Source organism: Limanda limanda, chromosome 16, assembly GCF_963576545.1.
Source record: "Limanda limanda chromosome 16, fLimLim1.1, whole genome shotgun sequence".
Lineage (NCBI taxonomy): Eukaryota > Metazoa > Chordata > Actinopteri > Pleuronectiformes > Pleuronectidae > Limanda > Limanda limanda.
Window position 1 is genome coordinate 10,971,200 of NC_083651.1, and position 26,537 is coordinate 10,997,736.

Below are 26,537 nucleotides of genomic sequence, written 5' to 3' on the forward strand. Positions count from 1 at the left end.
TATCAAACATTTTTATTCTGATAAAATAATTGGCTTTAAACAGCATAGAATCCAATTCATCCCTTTGAAAGAAACTTCTGTGAGGGCACCCCCCCCCCCAAAAAAAAAGAAACTGGTGAGATAGACTTCACAGCCCGAGTGAGATGGACATCAATGCAGTGTGCCAGCAATGGCTATATTAACCCATGGCTAAATCCCATCACACAAATGTCAGTGTATCCGTTATGAAACCATGACATTTAGATCCAAGGTCTCCATTGTGGTTGTAGAGGGAGCTGATGTTTGTCCATTCTTTGCATCCATCAAACTTGCACACAGGCAACTGTACTCTCAGCATAGAAAGGTTAAAGATCACAAGGGTTTATCTCTCTAATTTTGTTGCATAATACATTGTGTGTACAACATTTGTTTTATGTTATTAATATCTCGTAAATATCACACAATTTATGAGATATTAATAATTCCCTCTGTCGAAAATATAATGACTTTATTGAACTTCTGTTAATAAAAACAATCTGTTTTTAATTTAGAGAAAGAATAATTTATATTCCGAAATATTACAGTTTTATTTCCCGAACTATTGAACATTGTTAAAGATTCTGGCCAGATGTAACAAATATTTTTTAATAAAAAAAAAATAAAAAAGATTGACTTGTAATAAAGAAATTATAATTAATGAAACTAATTTTACAATGATATTTTTCTATTTTATTTTGTAAAAAGAAAGAATCCTGTGTTTTATTCAGTTTACGGGGGGGCTGCACTACCTCTAATATGATGCTGCTGAACGCTGACTACATCTGACTAACTCCTTACTTCCCCTGTATTACCTCCCCAAACATCACCACTATCACCCCAACGCACCAGGACAGGCCCAATCTGACACATCCCCACCACTCACGAGTCGTGTGCAATGAAGAGCAAAATCCACATTCAGGAATGGGACAATGTGTCACCAAGCCCTCATGTTAAGGGTGCAACACCTATGAGCCACTTGGCTGAGGATCACGAGATGTTTAATTATTGCCTCCTTACATTAGCTTGGATTTCCCCCCTCGGGCATCAGTTTTGGGGCTGAGGCTGTGGGGCGCTGGGGAGGAGGGGGGCTCGGTGACTGGTGGAGATGGCGAAGAGGAATAAAACCCCTTCATTACCAGATCTCTCTCTCTCACTCTCTACTGCACTTTCTCCCACCACAACGGCAGTCCAGACCAGGAATTACAAATGATATCATGACAATTTTTCACGCTCTTCAAACCAGTGATGTTTTACCGACTCATTTGCTATGATACCTTGTTTCGGATCCAGCTGTGAATCAGGGACGTGTCATGGGGCTAGAAGCCCACCGCCTGCTGGGCCTGGCCAATGACCTGGAAGGCAATAGGGGATGCCAGTGCCTGCAGCATGTGCTGCACTGACAAAGCAGCAGGGCACCGTCAAAAACCCTCTCATACAAACTTTGCAGATCACTCCGTTTTTAACAGATGAGTAAGCACTGGTGCTGACTTTTTTTCTCCGCCCCAACACAAGGTCTATAGATTTCTCTTCGCAAGCCTGTGTCTCTGGTTGACGCAGAGTGAAACCCTCGCCTGCAAGGGCAGTAGTGGGGTGGTGGATCTGGGGTAGAGGGATGGAGATAGCATGTGGCAGGGTCACTGCGCAGGTTAAGCAACAATTCAGTTGAGTGCCTGTAAAGGAAGTGGAGTATGGTTGGAAACGACCAGCACACCAGCTAAAGAGGCCACACAATCCAGATTAAACTTTGGCCTTGGAAATTACAACATCGCTCACTGATGTATGTTTACAGACTTTAACATGAGCACATTTATCGTAATATTCTTTATCTCTTATGCAATATCTGATCTGATACGGAAACATTTTCTTCGAAAACACATCAGTCCCGGACGATAAAGTGTAATCCAATAAGACAAAGAAGCTTAATCCAATAATTAATTTTTTGCATTCTTCAAGAGGAATTCAATGAGGTGAAGGTTGTTTGGGTTTCCAGATGAGAGCCCTCACGCAATCCTGGGCCCCGATGACTTCTGCATTACTAGAATGATGCGGCCGGGACTGATGGAGCCGAGAGTGTCAGGAGGCATTAACCTTTGCAGCCCGAAGCTGGTGGACAAAACCTGACTGTGCCCCCTGACCCAGTCCACCACCCGGTTACTGACCCGGCAATCATGAGAGTAACGGAAAGGAGCTGTGCTAGAAAGTGAGAAAAATAAGATGAATATGAATTTACAACGTGAGGAAAGCAGGGAGCGAAAGAACGGGAAGTCTGAGCATCTGAGATTTCTGCATGTTACCCAAATCACAGGAAATGGTTTTAAGGGCTTTTTTCCTGTTCGGTTCACTCTGATTCCCCCTCTCTCACTTCATTTAACTGAATTAATGAGCAGGTCCAGCCAGACCTCAGAATATTAACGTCTGTTATTCTGTTGAGGGACTGAGCTTTTGTTGTTCAGTGATTATCGGGAAACTTTTTTTTACGCTAAATAAACATTTTGGTGACATTTAAATGGAGAATGAATGAAACATAAGCCCAAAGTTTAGGATGGAAAAATGTAATCTATGAATCCGATGCGAGTGGTTTGCTGCATGCGAGTTTATGAATGAATCCCGTAGTGCTCCTCTCGGCACACTGACGCTGGAACGAGCACAGTGGGATGGTGGCCTAGTAACACCACGCTGGCGGACGGAGGAACACCTACATCAGAGAGGACCTAAAGCTGTGTACACATGGTTCACCTCAGGACAGACCTGCTTACAGCTCCATGTCAATGGCGAGCTCCCTCTGTGCACTCTGTCGAATGCACCTCTGTGATGGTACAGCAGACAGTGTTCTCGTAGCACGCTGCAGGCTATCGTATAGGATACAGTATCACAGCAGTAACAGCTGTTTTAAAACCGAGCCTTCTCGTTCGAACACCGAAGCTCAGTGGCGAGAATCTTATTTCCATATGTTGCCCATCCCGACTGATTTATGAAATTATGTGGGTTCATTCATTATTCATATTGGTGGTGGAGTTATTACTATTTTCCCATCAGGCCTGCTACTGACACCGTAAACATTAGGAAATCACAGTTCACCCGCAGCCGCCGCTGTGAAGAGTGGTCACTTTTGACCAGTAAGCACGAGCAGGCAGCACTGGAGGCGAGCGCTAAATGCTGTACAAGTGACCCGTGAATTTTTAATACAAGCAAAGTGGCGACAATACGACAAGTGATGAGGAAGAAAAATGATTGAGGAACTGAACATTACTGAGGCGTGTTCTGCTTAAAACTTCGAGTGGAGTCCCAGAGCAGCAGCCAAGACCTCGGCCTTAATGCAGTCCAGGTACAAATCGGCGTTTTTTACGTCAACACCCAACTGGCGATCAGCAGGTTCCACTTGCAGATGTCCTACTTTAATTCTTTTGCAGCGAACATGTGAATTTCACACCACAGCAGACTTAGGGGCGAGCTAATTTCTCACAGGCGTATCGCGGCGTATTCATAACCGATCTCGCCCTTCGTCCCCCTCTTTTTCTCTCCCCCCAGCGATAGTCAGCCTGTAAATCCAGGATGTGTTGGCACCTTTATGATATATATACTCACACACCCTGGGCATAAGAAAGCTGTCAACAGAACATTTGTTTTCCATTTTTCACCACCCAAAGCACTTTGAGCTGACGGGGAGAAATAAGGAGACAAGGCGTTAAGAACGTACTGCAACACTAACTCTTTTGCCCCTTGGTGAATTTGGGTGATTAAACAGATGGGGCCTGAATCGGTTTGACTTTTATTTAGTGCAACAGGATTGCCCCGAAATTTCCATTCAACAAGCTCTCACCTCCCCACATGCTTGGTTGTGGTTGGCACATGCATATTAAAGGCATAAACGCACACGCAGCGAGTTCACACGTGCTTGGTCATGTATGCGTGCTGACACGTACACAAAGCAGCTGCTATCGCTGTTCTTCCTTCATGCCCATTCATCACCAAACTATTTTTCCTGATTGAAAAACACAAGTGCATGTCAAGTGAACTGAGAGACAAGAGATGTCAGAGGTGCGTGATTTGACCCACGCATGGAAGTAAGCTGTTATGAGCCCCCCCCCCCCCCCCCCGCCCCATCCACCGTACCGTAAATAGATCAAAGCACATCTGTTTCTGTGTCCAGCAGCCACACATCTATAATTGCGAACTGGCCTTAATGGCTTAGAGCGACCCGTCAGATGCTAAGCAGTTTGGACACAGGAGATGCTAAAGCATATGAGCGGAGTGCTACCATCCCTAATCACTGGACGGGGAATTCTCTGGAGCCACTGTGGCGGCTGTCTGGTCTCTAGTGGACTGAAATAGATATAACAACTTCAGCCAAGGGACGCAGGCCCCGAGGGGCCGGAGCTGACCACACAGCTGAGATTGAGGAGCAGGGGTTGACCAGTGGTCAGTCAGGGATACCACCGGGATCAGAGATATGTGAAAGAGTTGGCTGAAGCCTTGGAGGAATGTTGTGGCTGGATTCAGTCAAGGGGAACAAGGAAAAGGAGTTTATCAGTGTAGCGGACACCTAACCTCGCTTTAAAGGTCCTGTTTTTGGCAAAAGAAAGAAAGCCAGAACAGTTAATAGTTTTAAATGAGGTCTCGGAGAGTCCGAGCCGGTCTTGGCTGAATGGAGTTGAGCACTGAGTGACGAGAGAAGCCTCAACTTGGCCAGTTGTCACAGTGTGACACTGATTCGGCCTAATGAGCGTTGCGCTGTCACCACACATCTGCCTCTCATTCACTTGTAGAATCTGGCAGACTCAGAACCTGCTGGAGTCACTGCAAGATGCTGGAACTCCAGACACCGCCACCTCACTGTGTCAGCCGCGGTTGGCAGATTTAAGAGGAACTTAACGAACTAACTTGTTCTCGAATCACAGAAAACAAACACAACAACAAACAAGCACATTGTGAGGCATGACTTGTTATCCACTTAGAGCGACAAAGCCTGACCAGAACTGCTATGGTTGACAAGCAGAAAGGAGAGTGTGAATGACTGAGGCACAACAGGAAACTTCATTTAAAAAATATTTTTTAATAAATAACAAAACAATAATCTTTGTCCAGAGAAACATCTTCTTGAAACTGCTGTGAATAATGTATTTAAAACGGTTTTAGACTTTCTAAAGTATTTTACAGTTACTGACATTTGTTTGCAAAATAATTATATACTTTTTCATACACAACACATACTGTGTTTTAATCCATGATCACTTCATACCCATCCTAGTGAATACATTAAACTTGTGGATAATTATGAGTCTTACATCTGATGGGTAATTTCTAACTCAAATGACAGCCCAGAGCTTCTTACAATCTTTTGTAATCACAGATGCCTCATTGTTTTTGACTCACTCTATATAATTCAATACATGCTCTGTTACAGTAATGAAACCGGAGTGTATGAGGTGGATATGAGATCAGAAGAGACAAGAAGACATTGAGAAAGACTGTATGTCCTTTAAGGTGATAATGGCGATTAGCTCGTGGTGTCTCTGATCCGCAGAGGACAGCAGTGCTCCCATCTGTCCTGACTCTTGAGGGCGTCTGTGTGGACCCGAGCAGCCACACATAAATTCCTCGTGGGCACCCTTCTGGAAAATAGCACAAAGGTTTACTAAACATCATTGTGGCGGTGGCACCAATTATTGTTAATATACATCAAATAGCCGCGGCCGAGTCCAAGAAACAGACTGATCACTCCAATGACGGCAACTGTCAGTCTGCTCCCCAATGAAGAGAGCTGCTGAAATAATTAGTCCATGCCCTGTGAATAAAACAATAATGCAACAGCCGAGATGACATTCAAAATATGCACGTCGCCTCAGATGACCTGAAAACCTGCCACGGCACGGAGGGCCGAACAAGGCCACGTCTTCAAACGCAGCCTGAGTCAGTGGCCACAGATGAATACAGGCTTTGTTTAAGTATGTACATATCAGGGAAACATCGACAAAGAGGAACAGGGGCAAACACAGCGGTTTAAGGGACCTCTTTTGTTTGACCTCATGTCCAATAGTTTTGATCTTTGCACGCTGTGGTCATGAAACGACAGGGTAACAATTTAATGCACTTTAAACCTGAGAACAGAGTTTATCATTTACTACATTCTCTTTTTAAATATACACATTCCCTGAAACATATGTTCAAAACAGCAGAAAGAGAGTCCTGCACATACAGTGAAACATTAACAAAAGGCTCAGGGACAAAACAAAAAGTGAAACAAAAGCCACAAGAGAGTGTCAGAGGTCAAAGGTCAGAGCTTGGAGCATAAAGGACTACTTTATTGTAAATCTGCATTTTTTTTTTTTTTGAAGGACTGTGAACGTGATTCATTTCAGCAGGAAAGCGACACACCACATGACGACGAAAGGACAGTTTCCCTCCCGTCGACTGGTTTCAGAACCTGTAACAGCAAAAATAATCACGCTGCTTTAAAGTTCCTGAACCAGACTAAATGCCCGGCAGCCACAGGGGCGCTGTGCTGACGTCTGACCTCTGATTCACCTGTGGAGGGGAGCGGGGGGGCCAGGTTGACCGGACGATTGACGATTTATCATGTTATTTTCAATAGGAACACAATCTAAAGCTGATAAACCTGATGAAACTGCAACATGGGATTTGTTCTCAGTATGAGTTTGAAAATCAGCCCTGTGTCCATTATTCTGTTGTCAACAACTGAAAAAGCAGCACTGAATAAGCATGGATTCATATTTGTTCATTTATGTAGTAAATTGCATACATAGTTGCAGTACGAACATTTTTGATTCACAGCTATTATTTCTGTTTGGATGTTTTGTAAATCAAGTAAAAGAGCTTTACTTGCACAACATCTAAAATACCAGAGAGCTCTAGTCAAGAGTGATGTTTCCAAATATTGTTTCAGAAGAAAATGTGTTTAAAATGGTTTTGTTCAGGTTTTGTTGTGTTGAGGTTAAACCCTGAATTTGTCTTTTTCGTCTCATACTTCAAGCTAAATTACTTTTTAGGTCATAACACTTATAAATGAGATATTTCGTCAAAACACAGCTTTTCATATTCGTACACTACCAATAATAATACAGTAATATCAAGTTTTGCTCTTTCATTCGAGCAACCTTAAATGCTCTCTGTCCAGAACTGGGTGCATCACATCCTGTCACTGTGCTGTTTTTGTCTGAAGTTACAGCTCTTTCTGTCCAGTTTGAAAAATGATGCTCCTGACGCCAACGATCACTAAAACTCACTGAACTCTCTTATCGACCAATCAGAGCTCACCATCTGTGTATGTGTGTGATGAGCTCATTACGCTGATGAGTTTATGTACCATGAGGGTTTCTTAGATGCAGGAGAGGGATGGGAGTCACGGCATGGTGATGGGTGTGAAGTCATGAAGAGTTCAAAAGGACACCGGGCCCAGTGAGCCGGTGTGTGTATTTCACAACCAGCCACTGCAGACAGGGAAGATAATGAGACCATAATGAAAAGACGGAGAGTGTAGATGTGCTTTAAGGCTCCTGTGACAGCAGAGAGCGATGTTTCTTCACACCAGCCTCGGCCAGTTAAACACCACATCCTCTCCTCGTGTCACTGCTCGAGTCTCATACTCCCAGATGAACCAGATGAGGCACGCAGGGTGGAGCCCGTGCACTTGCCTCGGTGGAGCAACGGGTTTAAAGGTGTTGGCTGAAAAACAACAAGTAGCTCATCACTAATAAAGGTGACAAGCGTGAAGCAAAGTGTGAACGGAGAGTCTTCACGCGAGCCTGGTGGAGCCGGGGACAGGCCGTGAGCAGGGGCAGGCAGCGGCTGATGCATGGTGGGGGGAGATGGTGATGATGAGAACAGACACGAGCCACATGAGGCCCCCTGACAATGCAGGAGTCCCCCCGCGGTATCTCCAGCAGTGTACTTATGCACGTGCACACACACACACACACACACACACACACACACACACACACACACACACACACACACACACACACACACACAGATGCATGCATGCAGACTATTTCATTCTTACTACACTGATTTTGTATTTAAAAAAAAATTGCAAACTAAAAATGGAACATGAAATGTAAAATTTTCCATGAAAAAATATATTTTGGGCAAATTATATTCTGTTTGTGATTTGTAGTCATTGCACACCCTCTAGTGGTGTTATGTGTTATAACAGTTTACTCCAAGAGCCTTGCAACTGTACATATAAATGATGATTTATATGCATACATGTGAATAACGAACATAATATATAACACTCAGTAGAATTCATTCCTCACCCAAGGCCCAACAGTCTCCTTAATGTGTAATATTACTATATTTATCATCATATTATGTTCAATATCATCTACAATATTACTTCCATATTACATACGCCTATTAACATTGTCAGTACTATTTTCTATTACCACTGAAGTTTACTGTCACACGTAACTTCTCTTATTTGGCTATTTCTATTGGGGACTGGTTCTGCATTTAGTCTTTATACACTTTATATTTTAATGTTCACACATTTCTTGTACTTAACACTCTTTTGTTTTCTTCTTTTTTCATGTATTATATATTGTACTCTTACTGCAATCTTAGAGCAAACTGGCAGAAATTTAATCTTATCTTATCTAATCTTATTTTATCTTATCTTATCGTATCGTATCGTATCGTATCGTATCTTATCTTATCTTATCTTATCTTATCTTATCTTATCGTATTGTATCGTATCTTATCTTATCTTATCTTATCTTATCGTATTGTATCGTATCTTATCTTATCTTATCTTATCTTTGCACCAGACTTTATTGAGTTCTTCCTTGCATCCTTCCACAACATTTTGTATTAAGAATTTAAGAGAGAAAATTACTTTATAGTCTTTGTAATCCTCCTAACAAACAAACATATGCAGAAAAAAAAGACACAATATATTACAGAAGATATTGCTGCTTCTAAAAACTCATATCCATCAGTTCTTTTATTTAGCTGCGGAATGGGTCGACCCCAGCGCAGTGGAGTCGGCTTCATGAACTCGACTTTGATCTAAACGGTGTGGGGGGAAGTTTCATACACAATTCATTTTGGCAGCAAACAACATCTCAAATTTGGTGAGGCACTATTTGTGGAGCCACGCTGGCTCGTCCACACATGTTGTGGACACCAGAAGTCATTCCCAGTTTGTCTCACCAACACACCGCTGGTCAGCCCCCCTGCACCACGAGGGTGCCTTTAAAACGATATGCCTTCTGGGGTGTTTTTGTATGGACTGCGGTTCCACCATTGAAGATTGTATAATTCTCTTCAAATCAGTTTGTCCCCCGCTCCCTGCTCACAACCCCCCCCCCCCCACCCACCCACCCACCCCTGCCTCAACAACCAGAAAAAGGTCACATTTCTGAGAAGTGACTTCCATGCGTGTTCCATGCTGGGTCGTCACTTTCAATTTCCTAAGACCTTTCATGTCACACACCCATCAACACAGAAAACTACAAACACACTATTGCACAAACCCACGTGCACCATTCCAACGTTGCTGGTGTGATGTACAGTGTGATAAAGAAAAAAGATGTTTTCTTAACGTTTTGACTTTTACAACAGAATAATACCCACAGATTCAATCACTACACGCTGATGTAGATGTAGGGGGGGCAGAGGAGGGTATGCATGAGCAGAAGTGATCATCTCCTTCTTTTCACGTCTCCCCCGTGCTCCTGCAGTATTTGACGCCGACAGACCCCCCCAGGACACCCAGTGAGCGCTCAACAAACAACTGTCTTTTCCTTTTCCAGCGCACTGTTCGGATGGTACGAGATGTTTAACTCTGTGCACAAAATTAATGGAGCATGAAATGCAGGCCTGAAGTGCAGCAGGCTCCTAACCTGCAGGTGACACTGTCTCCATGAAGGACTTATTGTGACCCGGGCGAGCTGTATTATAACCACATTTGACTGGTGACAATTAGTGACCTTTTGACTATCCAGCAGCCATCCATTTCAATTACACCAACCTGGAAGGCTTTGGTGGGCAATCGTGATGAGATACTGGGGCCAGTCTTCTTCTGTACCTTCACTGTCTGCCAGGCAAAACAAACTGTACCGCTGCTCTCATACCTTTTATCATTTCACATTTTGAGATCATTTTTGAGTGATAATAATAAACAGCGGTATAAATGCATTGGTAATAAATATTTATATGTAAGCTAAGCAAAGTAATCACTGGATAAATGTATACAAATAAAGAAAAAGGACAAGATGTAGGGAGATAGAGCAGTTACAGATATCTGTTTACAAAGGACGTAGAGATAAATTATAATAGTAAGTGGACTATACTTTTTATACCGGTCCCATTCACCCATTCACACACTGCTAGTCTTTTCTTTCATACATTTACACTCTGTCTGATGGAACAGCAATTAGGAGCAACTTAGGATTCAGTGTCATGCTGACTTCAGGACCTGGGGATCTGACCACCGACCCACTTTACCTCCTGAGCCACAGCTGCCCAGATGGGGGTTCCGGGGGACATAATATTTGTAATTTATGACTTTTTCCTGAGTAAGTACACAGTAAGTTTATCACCACTTAAAACACTATTAAAGGTTCAGTGTGTAAGATTTTGGTGAAAGGGATCTATTGGCAAATATTTAATATAAAATAATACTAGTGATGTTTTCGCTAGTGTGTTTTATCTAATATATATAAATTGTTTTTTTTCTTTACCCTAGTATACAACCTTTATATTTAAATACTTTTTTTAATACATCAGGAGCGGGTCCCCTCTACGGAGTCCGGCATGTTTTTTACAGTAGCCCAGACACACTAAACACCTTTTGAATGACAACTGAAGGTTTCCAGAGGTTCTCGTTCATGTTTGGAAGGGGATGTGGGGTGAGGGGTGTTCAGCTGCAATGTGTCGCTTAACCACTAGATGTCACTAAATTCTACACATTGAACCTTTAAGCAGAACACATCTCAATTATGTCAAAATCAAGGTGCATGTCAAACAGTAAATAGGTTTGTTTGAAAATCCATGGATCTAACTGGAGAAGAAATCCTCTGGATAAACTCAAATAAACAACATTTAATCCCATGGATTTATTCCTGTATATATACATCAGTGCTGGAACTCTCAATCCAAACATACAATGTAATTCCATGGTAGACAATCACTAACAACACTGTTACATAGAGCCCTCAGATGTAAAAAGCCAAACTCTTATCACTGCAACCGACCATTTAGGTTGTACAAAGCCTGGCAGTGTTTTTTAAGTGTTTAATTATTATTATCATTAATTTTAATAATATCATTGACAAGATTTCTGTAGCTGCTGTAGTTGTCACTGTTTGTGTCTGTGCACACTGAGTCAACATAACCTACTGTCTATCTTTATGTTTCTTTTGTGTTACAAACTGAATCGGCCACACAATTGTTTAGTTCCTTATTTTTGTCATATCTATTATGAAAGCATCCTGTTTGTACACAGTGATAAAAAAAAACATGTGTGCCAACAAGGAGGGTGAGAGAGTTCTTAGCAGAGCATTTTATTTTATGTCTTTTGTTAGTGTCCCATAAACACACATAGTTATCCCCTCATTCTCCATTCTGCTGTCCCTGTCTGTACCAAATGTCAGAATCCAGTAAGTACCTTGTATTTACAGAATATACTCAGGCTGCAGTTCAAGTTTGTAACATGCAAATCAAGTTGAGTGTGTTTTGTTTGCTGAAGTGAACCTGCAGCATTTTCCCTCGCCTGAGGCACACTCGTATTGCCACACTTTAACCACCGTGACTTTTCTCAGAATCTAACGCAACGTATATATATTTTTCAGTTGCGATCCTTTGTGTTTCTTTGATGCTTGAGCTGTAGTGTGTGTAGATGTGACAAACTGTTGATTGTGATTCATTCACACATCATAGCATTTTGACAGCTTTTTTTTGTATCAAGAGCCAGCTTCCTCCTGTATCTTCCATCATCAGCTCCACCTCAGGCCTGCCTGCCTTCACCTCAGCAAGGCACAAACTTGAGAAACCTCAGAGGCAGGAGCGTAATATCAAACCTCAACGTATCACCATCTTCACAACACGCTGCAGACACCAAGTTGTGCAACTACATGTTCTGTTTTATTAAACTGTTGCTGCTCTGACATTACATTATTACGGAAGCGTATTGCATTCACTTGAAATGTTTTTTTTGCATGGACGTTTCGCATAGAGCCCTTGTTCAGCGGGCTACATGTAACTGTTGCACTCTTAGACATTATTTTGTACGGCAACATTTCTTGTATTGGCGCCACAACGTATAGCGTCGATTAAAACTGTCAGACTCTCCTTCTGTATAAATAACAGTGAACTACAAAAGACTAACAAACTTCGTAAAATTCATAATGGGTACTATACATAATCATGTCGTGCAGTATTTATAGAATGATGTTTTGGTCAGAATTTCTGAAATAATTATCTCTGAAAAAAAGGGCATTTTCTTTTTCAAGTGAATCCAATAGGCGTCAAGAAACTAGTATAAATGTAGTATACAACCACCAGCAGACCTATATGTCAGATCATCACATTTGAAAGTAGTAATTACAATTGACTCAAAACCTGGAGTATTATTATCTTAGTCACATTCGTCTTAATCACATTTTTACACACTTTCTGAGTTTTTGTAGGATTTTGCGACATCAACATAAGACGTTGATGTCGCAACTGTTTGACGTCACCATGCTCTGTAACATGCAGAAGTGAATCTTCTATTAGCAAGTCATGTAGACCGTTGGTTGTAAGGTTTGCTCTTAGAGTTTCATCATTGTGGCCCAACAAGGTTAAAGATTCATATATAAAGTGCAGATATGGTTTCTGCTTAAGATATTGTAATGTCAAGAAAGAAGCATGTGGCTGTTAGCTGGTGTGTGTGTGTGTGTGTGTGTGTGTGTGTGTGTATGCGAGTGTGTGTGTGTGTGTTTGTGTGTGAGTCACTTGTGCTTATCATGTCTGCAACAGCATCAAATTTGACGAATGACAGTCTAACATAATGGCCAAGATGAGAAGATGAAGATATGTGTGCATGACTGATAGGCCTGTTAATTTTTTAATGAAATCTTACCTGAATCAATAACCGTTTTCTATATAGGAGCTTTCATACCATATATACCGCATTTAAAGATGGACGATGCATACCCACCTCAAATATCCTGGATACAAAGGGTGTCATCTTGCACATTTGGAGCCAGAGTCTGATTGCAGTCGTCTTCATGGTGTGGAGCCTCAGTATCAAGGATACATGCACTCCACCAATAATACGTTAGTCTCAGCTGCCAATCATGAATTTCCACCCAGTTTTTATAAACTTACAAACTTACTGGAAAAAAAATCTAAACTGACCAATTTGCAGATACATGTATTTGACGTGTACTGATTGTTTTTTTTATTTGGTTCATGTCCAATCTACTAACATGGGGGAGCCTTGGTTTTTATAACCATTATTGCATCCAGCCAGCAGGTGGCGATCATGACACTTTGGCTCCACTTTTAGGGAGCTGCTACGTAGTCCATCTTTATATAAAGTGCTCTTTAACGTGCTTCGACAAGGTAATGATGAGGCAGTGCAAAGAGACAAAAGATCCAAACGAGAAACAATACAAATGTAGAGTAAGAAAAAGACAATAAAACATCCAGAATAATTTTTTTTATAACACATACACTGTATTTTTTCACATTTCTGTATTTTTTTAATATTATACTACATGTTAAATGTATGGGGGTTCTTTGTGCATTTGTGTCAATGCACAACAATCCCTAAAGCTTCCTGTTAAGCTCAGTGCCTGAATTGAGTGCAGGGGTTAGGTTAGGACAACCTTTGACAGAGGTATGATGTCAGAAAGGAGAGGTGGGATTTGAACACTTCACACAACTTCTTCAGAGGGATTTAAAGTCTCACTGTTCACTTTACACCCAGAAGACACTTCAGCATTCACAGTAAACGCATCTCTTCCTGTAAGTATGATGCTCTTACTCCTTTGTATACACACACTATACACACTGTCCTGCTTCAAAAATGATTGAGTTACAGTGTGTTCCTCTCCTCAGGCTGACAGGTGGGATGGCTGCTGATAACATCACCCAGATCTCTGCCTCCGACTCCCTGAACCAGAGCGGCTGCGACGTGTTTGTGTACCAGAGAGCAGCGGTGGTCCTTTTCCCCATTTTCTACTCTGTGGTTTTCCTGATCAGCGTGTGCGGCAACAGCCTGGTTCTCTATGTGATCTGCCAGAGGAAGCACAAGTTCAACTCCACCTCCATCTACCTGGTCAACCTGGCGCTCTCCGACACCCTCTTCACACTGGCGCTGCCGGGCAGGATCACTTACTACATCCGTCACTTTGACTGGCCCTTCGGGGACTTTCTCTGCAGACTGACCACGCTTCTCTTCTTTGCAAACACCTATGCAGGTAATATCAATGCAACCACGTCTTTAAATCATGTTTAGACATTTATTTTTCCATTCTGAGCAGCAGGATAGACGAGAGTAGATGCTTAGGACGTAGAGCAAAAAAAAACAAAAACTTTAAAATACTTTTTACAAATTATATGAATGGGACCCCCACCTTCTTCGAGCCCATTTGGCTTCAATGATCTTTGGTCTCTATCTGTGAAATCAATCTTTGCTTTGCCAGGCTGTTCTGTATATGATAAGCCTACATCCCTTCTTCTTCTTCGTCCAGGTATTGGTTTCATGACCTGCATCAGCTTGGACAGGTATCTGGCCATGGTGCATCCTCACCAGCTGCAGTGTTTACGCAGCGCGAGGGTGGTCCGCAGGGTCTGCTGCCTGGTCTGGGCTCTGGTTTCTCTGCAGACAGTTCCCCTGATGTTCCGCAGCATGCTGCGCGAGCACCAGGGGAGACGGACCTGCATGGAGTACTTCACCTTCGAAGGCTCCAGCTCCACTCCTTACCTCCTGCTCCTGGCCTGCGCCGTCTCTTTCTGCTGCCCCCTGGCCATCATCCTGGGCTGCTACGCCAAGATCAAACTGAAGCTTCGAGCGGCGGCCAGGCAGAGCACGGTGACCGGCCGATCAAGGAGGAACCACAGGGCCAACACCATCATCCTCGTCATCCTCCTCACCTTCATCACGTGCTTCAGCCCGTACCACCTCAACGTCATGCAGTTCATGTCCAGAAAGATCAACCACCAGCCATCCTGTGAGGAGCTGAGGGCCTTTAAGATTTCTTTACAGGTAAGGAAAAATTGTTTTTATTTGACTTAACACAATCCTTCATCAGTTTTCTTCCTCACAATCCGTCCTCTCCCTTTAGATGACGGTTTCACTGATGAATCTCAACTGCTGCTTGGATCCAGTCATCTACTTTTTTGCCATCAAGACCTACAAGAAGCGGGTGATGAGTCTCTTTAAGGACTATCTATATACTTCCGGTGCCTCCACAAAAATGACTGCTGAAAACAGCAGCAGCAACACCTGAACGAAACCACAGCCGGGTGCTATAGAGATGTGCCAACAAATAGTGCCACAGAGAAGATTTTCGTTTACTCTGCTACTATCGCTTTCACACTTTGCAAATAACATGTGTGCATGTAAATATATGTTGTAAAAAAAAAACGTTTGAGCCAAATGATGTTTGTTTGAGAATTCTGTATAAAATGTATCGTTACATATCGATTGCATTTTCCTTTTCATATGATCTTATTCTTGTTTTTCTTACGCAGTGGTAATATACAGCAGCAAAAAAAATTTTGATAAGCAAAGTTTGTGTGATAAAGAGCTCTTTTCTTGTGCATGACTTTTCCTAACCCTGATTAATACGTTTACTTTTTTCTCTTTATAAAAACGTTGTGGTTATTAAAGCACAGCAGCTGCTTTCACTTCCTTTATGAAGAAAAGCGAATACGTGAAGTAGAGTGTTTAATTTAATGTAAATTCACTTTATAAACTGCACACTTATGAACGTAATCTGCTCTCCTACAATCAAGAATTTTATAAGAACAAGATTGGAACTGTTTTGCATTCTGCGAGAAGTTTGCCAGAATGAGAACACGTTGTGTATCGCTCTTTCTACAGCCACATCTGACGTGTGTGGGAGTGTGTCGATAAATACCAACACCACTTCCTCACCCACCTTTCCTGCTCCCTCTCACAGGCCTCATTCCTCCTGGCTCCCGCACCTTGTGGTAGAGCTGCTGCTTGTGTGTGTGTGTGTGTGTGTGTGTGTGTGTGTGTGTGTGTGTGTGTGTGTGTGTGTGTGTGTGTGTGTGTGTGTGTGTGTGTGTGTGTGTGTGTTTGTGTGTGTGGTTGAGCAGGTGCAGTTGCAGGTTGTCTGTTTATAGTGCAGAACTCAGCATTTAAATTTAACTTCTATCGTTTCCTGAGTTTCTGGAAATGCTGCCCTATGATCTTGCAGAAGCAGAAAAGATTGTGCATAAATATGGCGTCATGAAGTCATTTTAAACTGGTTTGAGTGATTACTGGTGTGTGTTGAAATCATTGTGAAACTAATTTGTCAAGAGTCTGATCACAAAGACGAGTGAACCCAAGGTCCCTAAATGCCACTTATTAAGTAAATAAGAGATAATAATATGGGAGAGCTGATGAAATCTACTACTACTACTACTACTACTACTAGCTGTAAAGGACCCCTGATTAACTTCACGCATAAGTTTCATCTTAAAATAAGATCTGCTTGAGAGTTTATTGAATCTAATCTAGTTTAGAGTTATTCTGTATTTTTTCTATTGTCAAATTCAATCCTGCGATAATTTGTGTCTTCGTGGCTGCATGTATAGAAAGTATAGATTTTTGTCTCCGCCAAGGAGGTTGAATTTTCAACCCAGTCAGTTTGTTCATTGGTTGGTTTTGCATGTTTATTTATAAATATGGAGCTAATGAAGATTACGCAAAAGTTACTGGACGGATTACAACGTTACTTGGTGGAGGGGCGTGTAAGATTTAGGTGAAAGGGATGTATTGGCAAAATCACAAACATAAAATAATCCTAGGGATGTTTTTACTAGTGTGTGATCATTCTCAATTGTTTTCTTTAGCCTAAAATTAGCTCTTAATATTTACATCAGAAGTGGGTCCTCTCTATGGAAGCCGCCATGTTTTTTACAGCATCCCAGACTGGACAGACTAAAAACCTTTTTCAGTTTTTATGACAATTGTAGGCTGCCACAGGTTCTCTCTAATGTTTGGAAGGGAAGGGTGAGGTGAGGGGTATTCAGCTGCAACATGCAACTTCCACACTGGATGTCACTAAATCTTGCAAACTGAACCTTCAACATTGCATTTCCTCAATTTCTCAATTAAAGGATCTCGATGAAAAGAATCAGGCACATTTATGTACTGATATTTACGACTGATTGCAATTTGATGCAATATAAATATCAAAGATCTGTCATATAAGAGTAAAGAGCGCTTCTTGTGGTGTTTGGCACTTTTACTTTTGGTAAACCAATCTATCTGATAATAATCACTTGTTAACACAACACCTCTAGCCACTACTTCTACTGTATGTGCAATAAACTGTTCTTTTTTTTATATCTAATTTCATACATTTTAAATATTAGATTTGACTCTTTAGCATATTTAAAATAACACAAAATGTAGTTTCAGATGATAAACATGCACTTCTCCTTCAGCTATTGTATCTGATAGAGTAACATTGTTGTGGGTTGCAGGTGTAGCCGTAGGTCAAAAAGACAGAAAATCGTTGAGGCTTTAGATTTTGTCTTTAGAAATGTCTTGAATTAAAAGAGAATTTTCCTCTGACAGAGCAGTGAAGACATTGCTGCCATTAGGTGACTCACTGGCGTTACAACAGAAGTCTTCATGTTCTCTAAACAGGTGTCAAATAAAAAAACCTTTGACCACGTCCCCTCCCTTGTTTACCCCACTGTGAGTGATCCCCGACAGCTGCAGTACTCTTCTCTGACCAGTAGAGAGAACTGTTTGTCCTGGATTTATATGAAAATCATTAAAAAACTTATTGAGGAAAGATGATGTATGGTATTTCAAAAGCACTCAATATTAAACCTTTCATTTTACTTTAGGGCTGAAGAACAATTTAAACTCATTTGGCTTAAATCTATGAACTTTTTATGAAGTGGCAACAGCAGCACTAAATGGAATATCGGCCACATGCCAGTGATTACAACACACCCACTGCTGTACGTGCAGCCAGTTCCTACTGACCCGCTGTGAGAGGTCACTGCAGTCACTTGAACCCAAACAGTTACAGTGCAACTGTTTGGGTTTAACACACCAACACAATGGATGTTGTAATCAAAGCATGATCATGATTTTAAAGTGCTGACATCTACAGGGCTTCACATCTGTTCTGCACAAGGCACAGTTCGTCCAATACAGCCAAATACCTAAAGCTTAACAAGACTTCAAGTAAAAGATGAAGTTAAATATAAACGGATATTTTATTAATTATTATAAAAAGGTAGTTCATATAATTTATGGTTGTAAAGTAGTAGTACCACTCCAGATGTGGTAATTTAAAGTAATGTTTGATTTGGTCTGTAATTGGCTCTTCTGTGTCATGGTGCTAAAAACCGTTATAAGAAAGTGCAGTAGAAATTAAAGATGGCCGTTAGATGTTCATTTTTCTGACACAACATGTTTTTTCTAGAGATAAAGAGCAGCCGCAGAAGTTTCCTGTACCTCTCATGCAATCTAATCCTCACCGCTTATTGAAAAAACAATAGAGAGGGCAGCAATTTTGTAGTTTAACTTATACTTGTACCATGTTTAGTACCAGTTGGGTCACTTATACTATTAAACTACATCCATGATATACAGCTGTCATACAGGGTAAAGTCTTGACATGTGTTTTAGACTTGAAGTCCTGTTGCCTAGATCATGTTATTGTTTTCTTTCTATGTCCCGGAGTCTGACATTTGAATTATCAACTTCATTTGACATATTTTGATATTGTTACAACATGGCTAACCAAATGGGGAAATAGATAACAAATGTAAATTCAAATCCACGAAAGAGAACTTTTAGCCTAAATACACAGAAATATAAACTTACAGTAGACAACGATGTACTGGGGCATCAGCATAACACTACTTCAGAATATCTTACATTCATCCACCTTACAGATAAAAAACAAGTGAGATCAGTAAAATGATAACCTCCCCTATAAATTAGCGGTAGATGTTGAATCAGACAATTTCCTTTTTGAACATTTTATCTGAAGGCGTTCTCTGAACAGGATGTACCAACATTGGTGTCAAACGTTTTACTGAGAAATTACACTTTTTTTTCAACAAACCAACCTTCAGTCTTTAGTTCCTGTATTATAATTATTATCGAGACTGGGGTCATTGTGCTTGGACAATGGACACCCAGAACTAATAGACCCTCAACTAGCTTATGGTTAACTGTTTTAATCTCTTAATGGACTGGCACCGCCTTAACTAGCTCAATGTCTCCAAGCCAGATCAGACCACTCAGCTGCCCCTGGACTCTCCTAAAATGAGGCTCATAACCAGAGCAGACGAGTGGAACAGCTCACCACTCCATATTCCACCTGCCTCCACTCTATCACACTTTAAATCATTGTTCAAATTATTTTATATCCCTGCAGATTTTATTAAATTTTAGTCAATTTCCTTTTATTTTGACCATCTGTATTTTGATGTATTGTGCTGTGCTGTTTTCTTGTTGTTCCTTTTACTTTGTAAAACAACCAAGTTGTTTTAAATGTGCTATATAAATAAAATTGACATTATTATTACTGTTATCATATCTTCTCTGTTGAATTGAGACCCATATATCTAACAGCAGATTGTAAAGATATTATAGGTGCCACATGTTTTAAAAAACATTGGGGGGTATTCAGCCCCATTGTGTGCTATGAATAGCCGTGGCAGAATACCATGCTGCTGTCTGTCAGCGTTGGGTGTGATCTGGCCGTCTGAGGCCCGGTGAGTCAGACCCACAAGGCCAGGGCATGAGGAAGTTACACTGCTTCCTCTGCTTGTTTTCAACAAAGGAAGGTTGTGGTCATAAAAAAACACAAAAACAGACTATGAATTTATTTGTATTTGGCAGCAAATAAAATTCCAAGCACAAGATTCCACATTTGTTAAACAGAAATATTTTTCTGTCTCTTTTCCGCTGTCTTGCCCCTTGAGAGGGAAATATAGTCAATACTGAGCATATGGATCAATCAAAATAGAATTGAAATCTAATAATGTGAAGTTACATTTTAATACATACCATCATGCTTGTGTTGACACGGAGTGTATCTGGAGTGATTCAAAGGTGTGAAAACCGCAGAGTTAGTACGGAAAACACCAGCTGTTCACCAAACCCTGATTTAAATATTGTTAATATTGATTTATTTCTTTAAGTTAATTTGAGAAAACATAAACGAGTTATTTCTTTTTCCTTTCATGTAGTATCAAAGCTTGACATGCTACATTTAAACTTGTCTCTGATGTCTCACTCCAAAGCGAATATGTTTCTTTAGGGTCTGATCTGAAACCACATCTCAAACCATGACCTGTATTTTATCGTTGATGCTTTTTGACACCCAAACACAGAATTACGGGTGAATTTGTTTAAAATATCAAAAAAAATCATATTTCCTTCACCAGGTAAACATCTGCCACACACGTGACATTCATCACAATCTCAAGCGAGATCTTTGTTTACAGTCAAATCTGTCATAACTGCTGCTCTCGTCTTTCAGAACGTCATTCTTCAGCATGAAACTCAAAACAAAGGTGTTTCTGGAGTAAAGGGGAAGTTCGGTGTTTGAGCTGTCACTCATTTGTTCTTGTCTGAAGGGAGATTTCCCAAAATGTTTTGAATTTGAGTCATGGCAATTTATGCAAAAATAAGATACTGCGGCCTTATAGTCAAAATAAGTCTTTCTATCAAGAAAACAAGTTGCAGCCACATCCTGCTGTGGGTAAACACATGGCACAGCACGTTGCATTGGGCTAAGATTTTTTTTCCCCGTTATAGGTCGCACATGCCTCAAAAGGCCAATATTACTAATGAAAATGCGTTGGACACTCTGCAGACTGTGATTTTCCGAGAGATAGAGAGTTGTAAAGGTTAAACCAGAGGGTGGGGAGGTAGAGACACAAGCATGCATATGTGAAGAGAGAGAGAGAAAAGGGAGGGAGCGAGAGCTACAACAGGATATTTTGTCACTATGGTTACTGGCAGCATATACGGATCTTGATTTCTGTGTGTCATGTCCTCACTCCGCGTGGCGTGGTGGGGGTGAGTGTCAGGACAGCTCTTATAGTAGAGAGAAACTTTGTTCCATGCTGTCTGGATCCGTTTGAGCAGAGTCCATCCAAGAGGTGAGTTTGTAGAAGTATTTGGGGAAAGAAATGTGGGTGTGTGTGTGTGTTTTGTTTCTGACCTGTAACAAGAAGACAACTTTTTAGTTTTGCCATTTAGCTGGTGATGGGTTGATCCGATGTACTCTGCGAAATTCTTGAAATCTAATTTGCAAAAAGAGTGGGAAATAAAACTGTATTTATTCTTATCACCATCACATTATCATCATCATCATCATCGCTCCTTTACAAACTGTATCTACTGCAGTTTGAAATTAATAAAGAAGGAATAATTATATGGCAATTTCTGTGCAAAAATAATTATTTAAGCCAGAGTGAAAGCAACAAATCGAAATGAAACCCACAGTTTGAGGCAAACCACTTGATAAAGTCTAATCCCCATAAGAAAAGTAAAAGCATATGTTATTGAGATTCAAACCTTATGACTTTAAACCTGCTGAATGTATGTATATAACATATTTTTATTGCGATGTTGCATGTTTGCCCTAAATATGGTCGGAAATGGGTTTTCTCTGCTGCATAAGAAGAAAGCCACAGGGGGAGCGGGTTTTAATTTTGGCTCAAACAATGTGACTTTCCGACTGCCAGCCATTCTGAAGCAGGGCACCCTGGGGAAGCAGACTTCCTCATTTGCAAGGCCATCTTTCAACACCAAGTGTTTTTTTGCAGTTAAAGTGTGAGAGTGCATGTTGCAGCTGCATTCAGAATCACAGTAAAGCTGCGTGTTATTGTTCACAGACTTCCTTCATCTCACTTTTAGGTTCACAAACACATTTCTGTCCTGTGGGCGTGCATCAGTGGACAACGTGTTAATAGTGTAGGGGACGGTTGAATTTCAGTTTTCACAAAAACTCTTCTTTCCTTTCGTCTTCATGTATCGTCTTTAATCAAATATAATTATAATATTGTGATATTATTGCTCTTTTTACGTCAAGTTACAGAATAAAAAAAAGCCAAATGTGATGAGTGGAAAAAGAGCAACTTGAAAGCTGTTGTTAAACTGAAATTTAAACATTTTTCATTTTAGCAAAGTCATTACTGACAACAAATCTTGATTGGTGAAAAGCATGAAAGTGGAGTTTTGTCCCTGTCGGGCTTTGCTACAAAATATCCACAAGGTGGCACCACACACCACAAAAACAACTTCTGTTGAACAGGACACTTAAGACTAACTTAATAATAATAATAATAATAATAATAATAATAATAATAATAATAATAATAATAATAATAATAATAATAATAATAATAATAATAATTATAAAAATAATAATAATAATAATAATAAACGGTATTTATTCAACACTAGAACTAAATGAAAAGTAAATGTTATTTGTCAAAATGCATATAATTATTTTCCATTATTATAGGTCACATTGATACTATCATATACATCTTTTTTTATAGAAACTATCAAACCTTGCTACTGTTAAACAAGCACACTAAAGGACTTACTTTTGAGGCAATAGCTGTTTAAGTCGTGTGTAGTGATGCAAAATACAGTAACTTCCTTATTGAAAGCGAGTCTTAAACCTGCTCTTGTGATCTGGGTTGAAGAAAAGAGTTTCATTTCAGCATTGAATGAGAGTTTCATTGGGTTTTACCTGTCTGACTGTCCTTTAACTTGATGCTTAATACCAAACAGAAATCCCATGTAAAATCCCTGAGTTTCACAAAAGCATCGACTCATTTTATTTTCACTTTTGCAGCTGCTGGTTCCTACAATATCCAAAATGGGTTCCACCGCTGTGCCTGTGACCTTAACCACCTCACCCGCCAACAACGGCTCCACCTGCAGCACCCTGTATGACCACCGGGACTACGCCCGGGTCTTCATACCCATTCTGTATTGTACTGTATTCGTTGTGGGTCTGCTCGGGAACTGCCTCGCCCTTCACGTCATCCGTCCCAACATGAAGAAAATGAACTCCACCACCTTATACTCCCTCAACCTGGTCGTGTCCGACATCATCTTCACCCTGTCTCTGCCCTTCAGGATCGTCTACTATGCTCTGGGCTTCCACTGGCCCATGGGCGAGTCGCTGTGCAAGATCTCGGGCTTCATCTTCTACATCAACACCTACGCAGGGGTCAACTTCATGACCTGCCTCAGCGTGGATCGTTTCATCGCCGTGGTCCTGCCTCTGCGCTTCGCCCGTCTCAGGAAAGTCAGCAACGTGCGCTACATTTGTGTTGGCGTTTGGCTGCTGGTCCTGGGGCAGACCCTCCCCCTCCTCGGAATGCCCATGACCAACGAAGAAGCCGACGGCCACATTACCTGCATGGAATACCCCAACTTTGAGAAGGTCGACCACATTGCCACTATACTGATTGGGGCTGTCTTCTTGGGTTACGTCATCCCTGTGATCACCATCCTTGTGTGTTACGCCGTCTTATGTTCCAAACTCCACTTAACAGCCAAGAACAACTATTTGACAGAAAGGTCGGGCCGAAGTCGCAAGGTCATCGGCGTGATCTGCTGTGTGTCTCTGGTGTTTGTCGTCTGCTTCAGCCCCTATCACATCAACATCCTGCAGTACATGATCCGCAAGCTGGTGTCGGGCACCGACTGCGCCGATCTCACAGCCTTCCAGGTGTCACTGCACATCACGGTGTGTCTGATGAACCTCAACTCCTGCTTGGATCCATTTATCTACTTCTTCGCCTGCAAGGGCTACAAGAGGAAACTGAGGAAGCTGCTGAGGCTGCAGGTCAGCAGGTCCTTCTCCAGCGTGGTGAGGACGTCACCCGAGGGCTCCTCCAAGGATATTATCGATGGCAACAAGATCCCACTCAGCTGCTCCACTACGGGTGCAGCCAGCGACAGGCTCAAAGAGAGGAGGATATACGTTAGCGAGCAAAATGAAGAGCTGAGCCACCAGGAGTAGAATAAGATGTGAGAAACGTTTGCCTCTCAGTGGGACTGTTTCGATCAGGTCTCACACAAACAGATCTGAACATTTATATGGACTCTGCTGTATTGGATCAGATTAGTGTACAGAATGGAAGACCATCAACATCTCAAGGAAAAGAAAACTGTTTTTGAAGAATAAAATAAGGCGTCCAGTCAGTAAACTGATGAGGCCGAGCATGTTGAAAGTGAACACTGAACCGGGAAAGAGCTGAAAGAGACGTTGATGAACATGTGTTACATTTTTTGAAAGCTAGGATGTAATATTTGCGGTCAGACCTCACAACGAATCCATCCTCATCTGTTTTCTGTTTTTTTTAAGGAAGTGAGTTGTTAAGCCGGAAGTGAAATCACATTCACAGACATTGAGATTCAGGTCAGTTGTAAATTCTCAGGAAAACCGTTCAACCTTAGGTTTATCACCTCACTATCGGCAGAATCACATCATCACTTCAGCTGCTTTAGAATTAGTTTGCTGATGCTAAAATGGACGTGAACACAAACACGATAGTTCACCCACAAATTAAAATTCACTCTTAATCTACTCAGCCCTCGACAGAGATAACTATAGTAGATAGTGAATTAGTGGTGGGTGAAGTGTTTGAGTCCACAAAACAGTTCAGTTTCAGGGGTAAACATCCTTGCAGCTGAATCAATACAACTGAAGTAACTGCTTCACTTCTTCAAACGTAAAAAATACAGAAAAAAACAAAGAAAAGCCTCCATACTGCTCCTGTGATGTCATCCAAGTGTGCGTAAGCCCTGTTGTTCAAATTCGCCTCGAAGCGGCGTCATTTACACTGTGATTTTAGCCATAATGTTCTCTGATAACCTCCAAGTTACTTTTGCAGTTCTCGTGAGATCTTGTCATAGGGTCTTGATTGCCCCCTGGTGGCTATATGCAGTATTGGTCAATAACCCTGCCTCTTCCCTTTTAACAAATGTGACTGGACCAAGCTACAAAGTTAAACTAGCTAAATGTTCTGGTGAGGATTTTGTAGCTCACTCAACTGTGCGACATGGTGAGAGGTGAGGGCCACATCCATGTCAAATGGATGTGTCGTGTGTGTTAACTTTAGGTACATGACCCTGATTAAGATGCAGAAATGCCAAGGTGGCTTTTTTAGAAGCTTTACTATTGTTGTAATGGGACCTTTCACTCCCATGCATCCCACATAGCAGCGTTGTTTTGGCCCAGTCTTGGCCCACACTGTCACACTGTCACATTTTCATCTGACCCACATACTGTTTCAACCAAAGGTGCCAAAGGTGGCCGGGATTTGTTTTATGCTTGTTTTATGCTTGGGACACCTTTGCAAAAAGAAGGCCCACATTTGTTTTGAGATATTCACACTGGTGCGACAGGGCTGTCCCATTCCGACGGCTCCTTCAAATGCAGCTGACAAATAAAGCGTCCAACAGAAACCAATGGTCCAACTGGTGGATCCTTCCCAGCCCAAACTATCCCAGAATTAATTTTGCTTCAATGACAAACTGTTTATCAAAGGGGCAACTGTGACGGCAAACCAAAAAAAACCTGACATATATATATACAGTATATAGTCTAGAGTCTAGACTATATACTTTATATATATATGTCAGGTTTTTTTCCAGACTCTAGACTATGAAGGGCCATGAAGGCCTCCTCCTCCTCCTCCTCCTGCTCCTCCTCCTCACCACAGGTCGTTATAAAGTTATTGACTTCAATGTTTCTAAATTGAACTTATTGTAAGTGAAACTGTTAATAACTGTTTTTTTCTGAATTTGTTCAAATGTTTGAGCCTATTAAAATAACATCTGAAATAAAATTATATTTAAAAATGAGTAAGTGTTATTGTCAGCGTGTTGTTAGAGCAGATTTAGAGCATGGTGGATAAATGTGTCATTGTGCAATTTTATATTTTTATTTTATTGATTATTTTATTATGATTTTAAAAAAACTGAAGAAATGTAAGCAACCAAATCTATAGCCTACTACAATATAAAAATAATAAAAATGTAATTTAAGTTAGGCAAGTTCATGTGATTTAACCTACTTTCTAAATGCTGGCTTTTTTTTTTGTTTTACATATGTTACTTATACCAGTTTACATTTTAGAGAGAGTAAACCCAAAGCCAAGCAGTGGAAAGTGACTAAGACCCTTAAGCGGGAAATCTCCATTCTGAATTCATCTGGAACTTTTGAAATGAGCAAAAATCACATTATATTTTATACCTTGAAGCATGTGTAGAGTAGATCTTTAACTTTGAATTTAATAGCAGGATATAATCATTT

The 26,537-nt window shown here is 41.0% G+C and overlaps 2 protein-coding genes across 2 annotated transcripts; both read left to right on the top strand.

The window, feature by feature from the left end:
• The first annotated feature begins 14,101 nt into the window (after positions 1-14,101).
• Positions 14,102-15,482, top strand: si:ch211-184m13.4 (uncharacterized protein LOC798560 homolog). The gene is made up of 3 exons (XM_061089104.1): positions 14,102-14,450; positions 14,724-15,238; positions 15,318-15,482. Exons 1-3 carry the CDS (start codon positions 14,102-14,104, stop codon positions 15,480-15,482), a joined length of 1,029 nt encoding a protein of 342 aa, XP_060945087.1.
• Positions 15,483-21,277: 5,795 nt separating this feature from the next.
• gpr183a (G protein-coupled receptor 183a) lies at positions 21,278-24,318 on the top strand. The gene is made up of 2 exons (XM_061088902.1): positions 21,278-21,351; positions 23,061-24,318. Exon 2 carries the CDS (start codon positions 23,085-23,087, stop codon positions 24,237-24,239), a length of 1,155 nt encoding a protein of 384 aa, XP_060944885.1. The 5' UTR covers positions 21,278-21,351; positions 23,061-23,084; the 3' UTR covers positions 24,240-24,318.
• The last annotated feature ends 2,219 nt before the right edge of the window (positions 24,319-26,537 follow it).

What these genes read in the sequence shown, in the direction of transcription:
- si:ch211-184m13.4 (XM_061089104.1), top strand. Translation starts at nt 14,102, where the DNA reads ATGGCTGCTGATAACATCACCCAGATCTCTGCCTCCGACTCCCTGAAC. An exon ending in CTTTGCAAACACCTATGCAG is followed by an intron (nt 14,451 to 14,723) that starts GTAATATCAATG and finishes TTCTTCGTCCAG; the next exon opens with GTATTGGTTTCATGACCTGC. An exon ending in CCTTTAAGATTTCTTTACAG is followed by an intron (nt 15,239 to 15,317) that starts GTAAGGAAAAAT and finishes CTCTCCCTTTAG; the next exon opens with ATGACGGTTTCACTGATGAA.
- gpr183a (XM_061088902.1), top strand. Translation starts at nt 23,085, where the DNA reads ATGGGTTCCACCGCTGTGCCTGTGACCTTAACCACCTCACCCGCCAAC.